The following is a 14355-nucleotide window of genomic DNA, read 5'->3' as shown; positions in this document are numbered from 1 at the left end:
ACCACCACCACCTCCATCTTTGAGATAAAACACTGGCTTTAGATTTCCAGCAGCAGCAGCAGCAGCAGCAGAGGGCTGGCGCTGCAGTTGCGCTGGCACAAATTCAACGTGGGTGCACACAGTGAGTGAGAGAGTGAGAGAGAAAGAGAGAGAGACCTGCCGCATCTTGTGGATTTCTTTGCGAACAAGCCCGTGTACATGGTTCTCCCTGTTTCTTTCTCTCTGTCACACACAGACCAGGAGCTGATTCCAGTTTTCGGAGAAAATGTGGCATCGCACAATAGCGGCAGTCCTTTTTTTACTCAATTCTTTGGGGCACTCGCTGGCAGGCTTTCCAAACCAAATCAACATCGGTAAGTTCAATGGGATGCACTGACTACATATTCATTTTAAAAACATTTACCACAGTCTAAAATAGGACACCACTCTTTAAGTCTCAATTAGTCACTGCTTGAGGTTTTATTTTTGTTGTTGTTGTTTGTTTGTTTTTTGCTTAATTCGTTGCCAACTTCACTTCTTACCAACCCAAACTGGGATTTTGCGCGTCTTTGTGGGCGGTTTGTTAAAAAAATGAATTTATATAATTTTGTCAAAATGAGAATTATGGCGCATTATTTAGTGTGACAATGTATTACACATTTTTTTCTTGTTTTTTTTTTTCTTCCATTGAAATTAACTTACGTACGAGCCTCTGATATAATGCGATCACGCAGTCAGCCTGCCGTCCTTTTTAGTGGGATTCGAGATAGAGCAAACGCAGGGTTATGCATGCTGGGGATGGACTAATTAAAGCGCTGTCTTATGTGACATTTTGTTTCCCGTAGGCGGACTGTTCATGCGCTCCACAGTGCAGGAACACAGCGCCTTCAGGTTTGCTGTCCAGCTGTATAACACCAACCAGAATGTGACAGAGAAACCCTTCCACCTCAATTACAATGTTGACAACCTGGAGTCCTCCAACAGTTTCTCCGTCACACATGCCTGTGAGTAGTTCTGCACTGTACCACTGCCTTTCTCTGCACAAGAACAATAAGAAACATTCCTGTTTTAGTACTATTTTTTTTCTCAGGTTGGAATAAAAAGTGCTGCAAGTTCAAGGCTAAAAAAACCAAAACACGCAAACAGTCAAACACATGCGGAGTACATCAAATCATTTTTGCTCTAATAGTCTCGTTGATAGGCCATTCCAAAAAAAGGACACAGATGTTTATGAGCTGGAAATGGCGTATGAATAAACACAGACACCTGCCAAATGTCTGGCTTAATACTCAAACTCCTCAGTCATAGCATCCAAAATTCACCAGCTGGATTATGGAGCTTGATGGCCCGTAATTAGCCAAACGGATTTTTTTTAATTTAGTCATTCCAGAGAAGCTGATGAGCAGAACTTGGATGAATGTGCTCAAAAGTGCACAGGAAACCCCCCCCCAAAAAAACACTGCCACCGTGTTTGTTGGAGTATAGGATGAAAATTAAAATGTTGTGACTGTAAAACAAAAAGTTGTGGAATCAGACAAATAGAATTGAAAACACAAAAAAGATGAGATGTATTTACAAAGGTGAATAAGGAGACATCACTTTACAGGAGTTTAACAATGTTGACACATTCTCTGTTTATCCATGTGCAGGTATACCCCTTTGCAAACTCACCCATCCCACCCCATTAATGTTCAGGGGAGTTTGAATGTCACTTGTCCTTTTATAGCGGCTTTAAATATCACATTAGTGTGTACTAGCTTTATAGTGCTGCAGACTATTCTATCTTCTCTAAATAGCCCACAGTATCAGCTATAACATTTGCTAATCCATGTAGTCATCTCTGCAAACATGATGCACTCAATAGTAAGCTGCAAAGTGTAAGAATGTCTCATATTTGGTCTACCAGTCCCTCAACTGCCATGTAGGGCACCGAGTTCTGTCTGGAGAATTAATTTGTTATCTTTTGTCTCACCAACTTTGCTTCACACATCACGGTTGAGGATCAGCTGCAGCTCTCCAAACTCTGTCAGCTGCCTTAGAGATGTCTGAGGAACCTAATAAAGTGAGAGTAGAGCTTAAAAAAAGAAAAGAAAAAGAAAGGGCACGAACACAACTACGTCCCAGGCTCTCAATCATATTAAATGCTGTTGAGGTCATGTGGTTGGTGGTGAGCGTTAGCAGCTCTCACCGACGACCAGATTGGAGCAGCCTTGAGGAGAAGCTGCAGGCGGATGCAGGTTTACACACATTCACACGCTCACACCTTGACACTGCCCGGTTTGACTACAACCTTGCACTGTCAACTGCTGAGCAATTACACTGAAGCAGCTGTGGGGTCAGTGCTCAGCTCAAGGGCACTTCAGCAGTCGCTGTGGAGGAAGAGATGAATATTACACCCTCGGCTTGTCCGGATCAGGGCTAAAGCACAAACTGCAAAGAGTTTGTCCACAGCCGCAACTGACTTTGACTAAATCTGAACCCATTGTTTTTGAAAGAAGCTTAAGGCTTTTCTTAAAGGATAAGAAGAAGAAGAAAGCTGATAATCAGGAGGATTAATTTCAGCCAGATAAGCTGATGCAAGCTTAGCTCAGTACTCTCTTGTTGAAAAAAGACCAGTTAGCAGCTCATTATGCAGACCAGCCAGGCCAGTTTGTGACTAAGGAATTTGCTTGAAAATGCACCAAACTACACAATTCTTATTATAGTAGTCTGGATTGCATAATGCCCCGCTTGCCTGGCAGGTGTCGATGTAGCAAATGAATGTGATGATTATGATTTGACACATTTCTATTTTGGCAAGAATTACACATTAGTCATAGCTGTGCTTTCCTACAGAAAGCCTTGTCAATTTTGATAATATTAGCAAGTGCTGATATGACTGAGATTTTAAATCTGCTCATTTCTTGTGATCCTTGAGACCGTCTACATAGTTCCCTCTTTAAATAAAACAATTGAAAGATAAAAAGGAACAGAGCAATTACTTTTTGCTTTCATCACTTGTTGTGTTTGCTTTGATTCTGAGTGGTTAAAAAAAAGCAGGACAACACTAGAGACCTCCATCTAGGTCAGTCTGTAACAACCATCGCAAATTCCTAATGGCAAATGTCTCTGTTATTGGCAGTGTGGATCAATAGGTGGAAATCCGTAGTCCAGCAATAGTGTGTGTGCCTGTTTGCTATCCAGTATGGAAAAATCAATTCTCACCAAGCGCTCTTTTTCCTTGTTTTTACCCTCCTCGCTAATATATGACTGATTTTCCAACTGTCCCGAATCGCACATTTGCTGCTTACATTGCAGATATGAAAGTTAACAAACAACAAAACTTGTAAACATCCAATGATCGATTGCAGCAAACAGTTTCCAGCTATTGCAACTTGACTGAATTGATTCCAACAAAGAGAACCTCACTGTGCTGTTGTGTTTATTATCTCACCCAATTTGTGGCTGGAGTGAAGCTGCAGGATGTATTGATGTGACACCTTGCCGCAGGCCAGGACTGATTGTGTGCATAAATGCAGAAATGGGAAGGTTATATCCATTAAGACTGAGGTCAGGGCAGGGATAACAGACAGTGGAGACAGACCTGATAGCTTGGCTGGGTAATAAGAGGAGAGTTAAGCTAAATGAGTGTGGGGATTATACTTTCTGCATGTGGTGACAGGCAAGCATTTATTTAACGTTTAATCAATTGAAGTGTTTAGCCTTTCCCTAACTCGCAGTAATTAACACGAGTGTTAAATGCGTGTGAATGAAGAGACATTTCTGAGTGATCCGTAAAAAGCGCATTTTGTGCTTCTGCACCAACAGCATACATTTTTAAGACTGCATTGTTAAAAAAAACTTTGATTAAGCTGTCAATATTTCACTGTATTTCTTATTAGGAGTGTTTATTGTGGCTAGTTATCCTTCCTCTGCTATGACTCAACCAGTGTGATGCTGCTCAGACAGAGGCTAATGTAAGAGCACTTCAGTGTGTAGGCAATGTACAGTTCCACTAATGCGCCACAGACCAGTTCATGCAGCCAGATCTCCTCCTCCTCCTGCTCTTCTTTTTCTTCTGCATTGTTGATGCTGCAGTGAATACTTTGACTCACCAAATCCAAATTGGGATATTTTACTTTTGTAAACTGGTATTAACAATAAGCGTGATATTTAAAGAGCTAAATATTGATGTTGGGTTAATAATGCACACATAAGATTGTATATGTCTCTGTAATTGCTCTCATTTCTCATTGACATGTTAAATCGAATTAATTTGCTAAATGTGAGTAATGACATTATAATCATTTCTTTTCAAATTTCATACAGATGTCGTGATAATATTGTTATCTTGAATTGTGTCTTAGATGTTTTTCCTTCCTACTGTGGCCAAGTGCTTGCTCACGGGGTGTCATCTGATTGTTGGGGCTTTCTCAGTATTATTGTAGGGTCATTACCTTACAATAGAAACTGCCTTGAGGCGACTGCTGTTGTAATGCGACACCATACAAATAAAACTGATTAGGACTGAGAATTAGAATTCTTTTAGCCACATTAATCATGTAGGGAAATACCATTAGTATTGTTTCAATGTCTCAAGTGCATGTTTATTCATAAAATGCCTTAAAATGTTCACTTGTTTCTTTTTAGTTAACATGTTTGATTTTAAAATGTTTTTAAATAACATTTCAAGCACCAATGTTGCTATTTTTTACCCTGTCTACTTATGTAGATTATGCACTCTAACTTGATTGTTAAGGCAGGATCTATTTTTGAAACAAGTCAGACTTTGATCTACTTTCCAATTTAGAAGGCTATACCAGGAAGAGAACGTCAAATCACAGCAAACCTTATTCATTTATAGTAATGACTGTTTTAGTTTAATTGAATTCAGCTTTTATATATTGTTTTATAGTAACTAGTAATCCATCCCTTATTTATTCCACTACTTGTTCCAACACACTCTGCACTCTCGCACTATAAATGTGCTGCACATGTTGTCAGTTTGGTCTGCTGTCTACTTTGTTCACTGATAGCAAAGAAACAGCCAGGCCAGTGTGTGTTCAAATACTTTGACAATAAAGCTGATTTTGATTCCTTATTTACATGACACCAAATCACAAGTCACTGCTTTATATAGTAATCCAACGATAGCCTGTGAGCAAGCACTTAGTGACAGCAGGAAAGAAGGACTCCCTCTAACAGGAAACAAACCTCAGCAGAACCAGGCTTAGGGAAGGGCTGTGACTGGTCAGTGGTAAGGGGAAAAATAAGAGAAAGAGGAGATCACAGTGAGACTGGACATGGGCATTTGGCATAGTTTTATTAGTCTATGTAACTGGGAGGAAAATATTTATATTGTTCTTTCTCTTTACTCAAAAACATCTTTAGAGTTTGAGCTCCATCAGGCTGTTTTTGTACCTGTGAAAGTACTTAATGGCTACATGCGGTTTGGTAAGATAAACATATTCAGATGATACTGTAGTGGGCGTCAGTAGCTCAGGAGGTAGAGCAGGCCATCTACTAATCAGAAGACTGGTGGTTTAATCCATGGCTACTCCAGTCTGCATGCCAAGTATCCTCAGGCAAATAATAAATATTATAAAGTTTGTATCTGTCTTGTTTGAAACTTGTATGAAAAGCATACAAGAGTGAAAACAGATATAAGATCCCTTGAAAAATTATATAATGAAACTTGTATGTTTTGGATACTTACTAAAACAATATATGAAAGTAATGAGAAAGTGGCCACTTTCATGTGTAAATCATATAAGTTTTTACTATTTCTTTTCCATATGGGAAGATACTAGCCCCAAGTTGCTCTCCAATGCATCCGTTGGAGTGTGAAAGTTAGATAGAATGCACTTAAGCATATAAAAAGTGCTTGGGTGAATGAGGGATGTTGTATAAAGTGTGTAGAAAAGAATCAGTCCACCTTAAATTCCCATTTACTATATAGTGCAGTTCATTTGAAATTTATATCCAAGTGTTTACTTGGAACGTTTCGCGACATTAAAAGCTGTTATTTAAAACATAGTAAAATGTATTAAATTGGCTTCATCTGTACCTGTAGAGACCTTGTATTTTCTTATACAGGATGAGGAGGGAGAGCAGGGGAGGAACAACAGCACACAACTTCTAGTGTTTATTTCGAATAGAAAGGATCACCTGGTGTGAAAGTCACCTTGTTCTAAGTTGGGTATGTGTTCTGAATGTTTATAATAGTAGGAGCTCTGCAATACAAGGGATAATTCACAGATGTGGGATCTATGCTTGTTTGACTTCTTTCCTGAAGTTTAAAGTTTGATGAAAAGATCAGTACTATTTTCATGTTTGTAGAGTAAAGCTTTGAGCTTGAGCTTAGCACGAACATTGTATATATATCTTGCTTTATTAATTCATTAAAAAAAGTAAAAACAACACATTATGTGTTTTTTTTTTCTTGGCTAGACATGGAAACTTTCTGTAGATTTGTTATGTCCATGGAGCTGCAAGGCTACAAATGAAAACATATTTCAGTTTGGATCACTATAGGCAAAAGAAGATTGATATTTCTAAACACAGTTATTTATACTGGAACTGGGCAGGCATTGGTGACGACAGCTATGAGATTTAGTAAGTCAGAGAAAACAGAAATGGAGGAGCTGGGGTGGAGGTGGGTTGCAAAGCAGCTTGCAGACGTGGAACAATTGTGGGCAGATGGAAGCACCCAAATCGCCCTGCACTGGGTGTGCAGGGCAGTGCAGCATGCAGTGTGGTAATACATCATATGAAGGGGAATGAGCCTGACTCTTCAGCTTGTCTGATCTGATGCCATATTTGATTAATTAATTATTGAGCAGCATACCCGTGCTAAACCGAGCACAGCTAGCTGTGCCCCCCCCGCTTCCAATCTTTGTGTAGCTGAAGTTATCAGAGCATTATATGTTTTAAACATTTGGCACAAATCTTTTCTTTTCTTTTTTTAAGTTACTATAGCAAAACAAACGTGCTGCAATGTGAGCAAGCAATACAAAACAATCTTCATCATAACTCTGAGAACTCATTTAAACAGACAAGTCATGGATGATGCACGAGCATCAGAGACAGGGTTGTCAAATCATTTGGCCCGAGGGTGAGCGTGCTTCATGATAGTTACTATGTTAAGCCATACTCTGCATAGATATAATTAATGTTTATAGAAACAGGTTGTTTTTGTTTTTTTTTAAATATAGCAGTGAGGTCACTGATCCTCTGAGGACAAAGCATTCCACTCTTGGCTTCAAAGCTTCATTGTGAAATTCTGAATTCAATTATTAAAACTTCACCATGAAAAACACACTCACCACATTTGCTTACATATTTGGCCAGTCAGATGTTTGTGTCTGAAAGCTTTAAATGGAATCTCTCGGTTTGGGAGCCCTTGAACAAAAAAGAGACACTTAGCCAAAAGCATGTCCTTTTATCACGATGCACTGATAAAAATATCTGAGTTACTGCTACTGCAGCCAGAGTCCTGTCAGTTTGGATGACCTGTGCCAAGTTGACAAGTACTCATCGTCAGATTTGTCATGGCATTTTCATGCCATTTATAATGTCTTTAGGAAGATTTTATCTAACTAAAGAGGCATTTCAGGTGCATACAATATGGTTTTCTAAGCACTTTCACTCACATGAATAGTTTAAATCTTAGTTTAATAAGAGCTTTCAGGGTCCTTTGCTGTGGGGCAAGACATGAGTCATGGTCCATCATGCAGCACAAATGCATTAGGTTTCTATTGAACGAGGGAGTGCTAATGCTAAATAACTACAATAGAGGCATTTAAATATCAGTAGACTGAATGCATACCTGCCAATCATTTGAAAAGAGCAATAAGTATTCAGCCGAATGAGCTCGGCATGATCGTAAGAAATAATCTTATTTGTTGTTTTGCTCAAACTTAGTCAGTCGACCGTGGCCGGTCATAATGCTGCGAAATGGCAGAACAGTGCCGGATAGCTCTGGGGGCAAGCCACTGGAGATGTGCAGTTAGTCTTTCATCCTGTGCATCAGAATGTGCTTACATGTCAGCGCTGTAACACAGCGACGGTGATCACTACTGACAAGCTACAGTGACGCTGCAGCAGTTTGTTGCAGCCTTACACAACGTCCTTCAGCATGGCTACCTCTGAAATCTCTGCCGTTATTCGTTAAATGTTACCTGAAATTATTCAAGGACAACAAGCTGTGCGCGTCACAGAATAATGCACAAGAAAACCAAAGATGCCAGCGGGGCAGTGAATAATTTAGAGAAGCTGCTTTCATGAATTTGTTTAGTTGTATGAGCGTTCAGTCTTGAAGGTAAAGAGGGGAAAAAAATCATATCTTTTCTCCAGTGTTTCTGTGTTTTTTAAACAAGAAAGAATTTGTTTTCTATTTATATTTGATAGATGAGCCTATTCTCAGTGCTTTCTATTGTGAAACATTTTTCACCTGATATTTCACAATACATTAGTTAGAGCTTGTAAATTGTGCATTTATAACTTCTTCACTCTACTTTTTTAAAACTGAGTATATTGCATTACTCTGTCTATTATAACTATGGTCTTTGGTGTTTTTGCAGCATTTGCAAAGGATGTGGAGGTGAAATACATTCAAGTATGTTCACATAATACTCCAGTAGCCACAATCCGTGTGTGTTTATTGCTGCTGCAAATTTCTTTCTGTCATGGTTTAGCATGTGGGCAATCTCCAGTTTTATTTCTCAGATTAGAGCTAATCCAACGAGTGTTGCCTGGCTCTTTGTGTATAATGAATACCTGCAGGGGGCTAACCCGCTGGAAGAAAATGTGTGCCTTTATAAAGCTGTAATCTGTAGAAAAGAGGGAATTCCAGCCAACATTCAACAACACTGCCGGAGGAGAAACACCTACTCAGCCTTCAGTCTCTATCATGCCCTGTGCTTTCTCTGTGGTTGGTCAGCTGAGACAAATTGTGCAACAATGCAGACTGTAATGTGGATAAAAATATGATAAGCTTAAATGTCATAACATGGGAATCATTTAAAATGTGCACGCTGTGAATTCAGCCCGACTTTCTTCATTATCAAACATTTACAATGATGTTTGGGGTTTTTTTAGGTCAAAGTAAACTAGCAGGTCTACACAGTTTAAACAGTAAGAGTGCAGATTAGATCCTGCAAAGAGAGTTGTTATTAGAAAATATAACAAGCACAATGTTTGAATTATTTTTTAATACACTTACTGCAAAAAAGTTGTTTTTAAGCGCGTGGAGAGCATAAATTGCTGCTAATAACTGACATGCTAATGGCCTTGTGAGACCGTTGAGCTAAACGCTAACACCAGCATGCTACATACCCACAGTGACAATGTGGAAATGGAGTAGGTGAAATGTTTTCCACATTCAGTGATCATCTAGTAACCAGTGAGCGCTTGCTTTAGGTTTTTGGCAGCTGCTGTGAAATCGACTGCTAAAGCCCCAATCGCAGAGGCCTACAGATCAGTCAGTGACCCCTGGCAACCACTATTCGTCAGACAGCTAGAGAGTGGTTGCTGGCAGCTGTTAAGCTAAAATTGATAACAACGACATATACCAGTAGTTTGCATAGATAAGAGGTAAAGATAAACCTTTATTAGTCCCACACGTGGGAAATTTGTTGTGTCACAGCAGAAAGTGGACAGTGCAAAGTTACAGGAGCAAAAATTAAGAAAACAATGGAATAGGATAAGATAAAAAAGAATAACATACTATATACAATAGAATAAAATACTAAATTACACTTAGTGTTATTGCACATGTGCGGATGTGTGTGTTTGGTCAGCTACGAAGTCTTTGTTGTGGAGTCTGACTGCAGTAGGAAGGAAAGACCTGCGGAATCTCTCCGTCCCACATCGTGGGTGCCGCAGCCACTGAAGGAGCTGCTCAGTGCTGTCAGAGTCTCCTGCATGAGGTGGGAGATATTGTCCAACAGGGATGACAGCTTAGCCACTATTCTCCTGTCACTCACCACCTCTACTGGGTCCACAGCATCGAAGATATCAAAGACCTGGACCTGTCTGCAAACATTTGCAAACTACTCGCCAAATGGTAGCGCAACTGTGAAAAGTGCAATGCAGCCTAAAAATGGGGACGCTGTCGCTTGCAATAGTACAAGGTGCTGATTTAGTTTAAAGGTGAATGCTCACTGTTTCCATTTTGTGTCTCAGGCTCAGTTTGTGTTGCAGTTTCACCGCAGCTCGGCGTGTGAATGGGAAGTATTTGTACACAAGTTGGTGTCTACCGTGCAAACCCTGGGTTAACAATCCAAGATGACGACAGTGAATCTTTAAAACTTTTGATCTATACTGTAACTGTTGTGTATTTTAGACTTGTTAAATAAGCCATTCACACAGCACTGACAGGCTCTGTCCATGGACATGCTGCAGCGGTGTTTTTAACCACAAAAAAACAAGTATTTAATGTTTCGCTAGTGATGCATGAATGGCTCAAACTCGCTAAGAAGCAAAACATCGTGTTTTTCCTTGCTTATCTGACTTTATTACTGAAACACACTCAACTCGAGAGTGATGTCACTCTGACGTCCGAGATATCTGGAGCATGGCCTGTGTGCCCAAGGCCTTATCTTTTCATTTTTTAAATTGTAACATTTGCTAATTAGCAGTGAGCTAAAGTATAACTGTCGCCAATAGATATTTGACCATAAGATGTTGGGGAAATTAATAATGACCAATGGTGATGAAACTTAGTGATCAAGTGATAACTTAGTTTCATCATGAGATGAGGTAGTTTGTAGCAAATTAATCATTATAGATTATTTATTTTTGATACAATAAATAACTCCATGAAATTGAAGATGCCATTATCGGCTTTAATAATGAAGTCATGAAGTTTGATTTGCTACTTTATTTTTTTAGTTCCTTCTATTTATTTACTTTCCATTTCATTCTTCATTTATTTCTTTGCTTGTTTATCTTCTTTAATTTTCCATTTGATTTGTGAATATATTCTTTACTTAATGCATTTTTTCTGTACTTATGTTCATCATATCTTTTATAGACACAAAGGAGAAAACACAGTGAAATTAAATAATAAGCGATAAGTCTCAGTTGTAGTGAGATGTTGAGTGAGCCATGACAGTTTGTGAAATGCAGTCACCTCTCCTTTTCCTGCTTAGAGGAAAAGCCAGAGGACAAGCAAAGCCAATAGGACAGTCTGACTATAACTATAAATGTTTTTCATGACCATCTGTGAGCTACAGGATCAAAGTGCCGGGTGACTAACTTTCAGAAAGACATCATAGGCTTAGACACAATTATACTGAATTGTCATTAATAGAAATTCTCTTTAATTTTGCTGCCCTACTGTGTTGACAGAAAAGTGTTCTGACACAAACCTGCTGTTATTCAGGTGGAAATGCGATCCTAAAAGTGTAACTGCAAGTCTGTCTGCAACCCTCGCCTTTCATTTTCATACATAAAAGTCAAAACTGGATTGCAGGATTGGGCTTTCTGCTGTGCCCTTCACTATAACCTACATGCTCTAACTTGCTCAAAAATGCTTGAAGGATCAAGCTGTCCAAATAAAAAAAGAAAACAAAATCTTTTGATTTGCAGCATCCTGAAAGGTCAAATAACCATAATGGCTTTATAAAGGATAGCGCCACAAATCTAATCAAACATTCCTATTTTGTGCTTTAAAAGCAGACAGCTGTGGTTATGCAGTACGTGCTTACTGTTCTATAAAGGACTTCCAGTTTCTTGTAGCATTTGTGCCTTATGACCTTAAACATCTGTTGTCAGACTTGGCCTTTTATTTGACATGCTTCCACTTATGCTTCCAAACCTAGGCTGCTTTATTCCTTCCACTAGTACTGAGGAAAACTGAATTGCAGACTTTTCACATCTTGCCGTTGAAGCGTCTAAAAATAGAGTTCTTTTTTTGAGCCTGTGCACAACAGCACATGAATTGTTAGACATGTTAGACTGGGGTATTAATTGGGAAAAAAAATATAGACTGCATTTCACACGGTTGTTGTAATTATAGGATTTTTGACATCATGTGCTGCAAAAAAATACTGTTGATGAATGTTTTCAACTCGCAGCTCAGATACAAGCATACTGAAATAAAGCATCTACAGAATATTATAATTACTCTGTATAGATAGTGATTCTACCTCTTCAGCCTCTACTGATAAGTGCATGCATAGTGGGCTTAAACCACTTTATGACCACATTAACGGCTTTTACCGGTAGTTTTGCATCATATACGTCATCAGATATAAATATTCAAGATAAATCTGTTTGCGTCCTGTCCAGCTAAAACATCCACAGATGCTGCCAGGATGCACATTACCTAGAATAACAGAAAGACATGCTAGCTATTTACTCTTCAGCTTAGCGTCCAGCTTGTTTCCATTAGGAAACAATGCATTCACTGATGCATACTGCTAACAAAACAAAGGGAACACTCACAATATAAAACCAAGCTTGTTAAACTTCAGGGATATCAATCTATCCAGTTAGGAAACATAAACCCTTGTGGGTCCATTTTACCCGCTTTGGTGCAAATGAAAGTGACAACAAGTGCACTGGAGAGGGAACAACAAGAGAACCTCCCCGCAGAAGGGAATGGTTTAGTAGGAGGTGGTCACAAACCACTGCACTCCCCTTAACTTGCCTGAGTGATTTTTCCAGTTTTGCTTTTTTTCAGTGTCCTATAAGAGGGTACCTGCAGTCGATTCAGATTACACAGGTTGTCCAACTCCTCCAGAAATGCACATCCAAACCTCTGTTACAGAAAGATCTGCTGCATCTCTCAGCGCAGTCTCAAAAACACAAAGAACATACCAGAAGATGGGGCATTGCATGAACAGAACTGGAAGGGCATCAACCCGGCAACATGACGGGTATCTGTTTCCTTGTCCCAGGGAAAACAGGAGGATCACTGGCAGAGCACTACAGCATTACCTCCAGTTGGCTACTGATGTCCATATTTTGATTAGATTTCCCTAGAAAGCCAGACATCCTTTAGTGGGAACTTTGCTCGCAGCTCATCTGGCATTTTTTCTGAGAACACAAGAACTGGCAGGAACACCACTGGCACCTCATTTTCTTTATAGGTGAAGATTTCTACTTTTCTAACATGTAGGAGGTTCAGAGGGTCTGGAGATGCTGTGGTGAACGTCATGCTGCCCTCAACATTATCCAACATGACTGGTTGGGTGGTGGTCTTTGGGCACACTCAGACCTCCAAGTGCTAGTCGAAAATATCCTAACTGCTGTTAGATACTGTGATGAAATCCTCCGACCGTTTGTCAGACCTTATGCTGGTGCAGTGGACTCTGGGTTGCTCCTGATGGAGGACAATTTCCGGCTTCATGTGAACAGTGTGTAGACAGCTCTTGAACAATGAAGATCATTGACTGTCTGTAATGTTCCTTAGAACAGAATCCAATTGAGATCCTCTGTAATGTTATGTATCAGTATAAAAGACACTGACAAATAGCACCATACGCTGCCCAGAAGCGAACTCAACTCATAATCCAAATTTGAGAAGGGATCCCCTAAGACACCATCAACTGTCTCATCAGGCGTGTGCCCAGATGTTATCTGGAACGCACACAGACTCAGAGGTCAGCCTGTGATTTTTTTTTTTACTTTGACTTTTGGTGTGATTTTCAATCCAGCTCTCAAAGTAATGATGTTCATGGTTTCAAGCCCTTGATGATCTTCTGGCATTTCCTGTTACACCACCTGAGTTGGTGAATATGTTCAGTGTTTCTAGTTTCTCTTTGACCCTGTCCTTTACAAGCTGGCACAGCTGCATGTTGTATTTTGTTCACTGGCTTCTTCATTTAGTGAACATGTGACCCTGTGTCAGCGCAGAACAGGTATCCCCATGTGGCATAAACCAATGTGACTTCCCTCACGTCCCTGTGTAAAACAATCTGAAGCCCTCCTGCTTTCCTCTGCTCTTGCAGACGCAGCTCTTTGGCAGTGGAAAAATAACTTCCTGCCAGGCAGAAGTAAACACATTAAGAGGTTATTTAATATTGTCACAAAAAATAAAACTGTTGTCCTGACTTTGTTCACATGCAGCACCCAATCCTCTCAAACCTCACAGCTCTGAACAGTGAAGCTCAACTCCTCATCGCAGCACGAGTTATCCACTGTTTATTTCTTCATTCTTACTGTGTTATGCGCATAAAGTTCAATTTCCTTAATGCGTCTGCTGTTCGCTTCTCAGGCGAGGACAGCAGCTCACCTCTATTTCCATTCTGAGATAGAGCTATAAGAATCCAGTTTAAAGGCTCAGATCTGCTGTGCACATACAGGTTCATCCCACCAACAGCAATTTTGATGATGGACTCAGACTAAAAAAAAAGAAAAAGAGAAGACATGTGACGGTGTTGGTGTTTC

General features: G+C 39.7%; 1 protein-coding gene across 10 annotated transcripts in view; it reads left to right on the top strand.

The window, feature by feature from the left end:
* The window catches only part of LOC101486592 (glutamate receptor 3), an 82990-nt gene continuing 68635 nt past the window's right edge, over positions 1–14355 (top strand). For 3 of the 10 annotated variants that reach the window (XR_013100528.1, XM_004573358.5, XM_076889056.1), the window contains exons 1-2: positions 1–353; positions 825–983. Coding sequence is in view for 9 of the 10 variants with exons in the window: in XM_004573358.5 (XP_004573415.1) it covers positions 266–353; positions 825–983 (247 nt within the window). In the remaining variant the exon portion in view is untranslated. The remainder of the gene's footprint in view (positions 354–824; positions 984–14355) is intronic. The other 7 variants (XM_076889058.1, XM_076889057.1, XM_004573355.4 and 4 more) reach the window with 4 other exon arrangements.

The sequence above is a fragment of the Maylandia zebra genome, linkage group LG10, assembly GCF_041146795.1.
Source record: "Maylandia zebra isolate NMK-2024a linkage group LG10, Mzebra_GT3a, whole genome shotgun sequence".
Lineage (NCBI taxonomy): Eukaryota > Metazoa > Chordata > Actinopteri > Cichliformes > Cichlidae > Maylandia > Maylandia zebra.
Note: the sequence above shows the minus strand (reverse complement) of the source record. Positions and strands in the feature narration are given on the sequence as shown.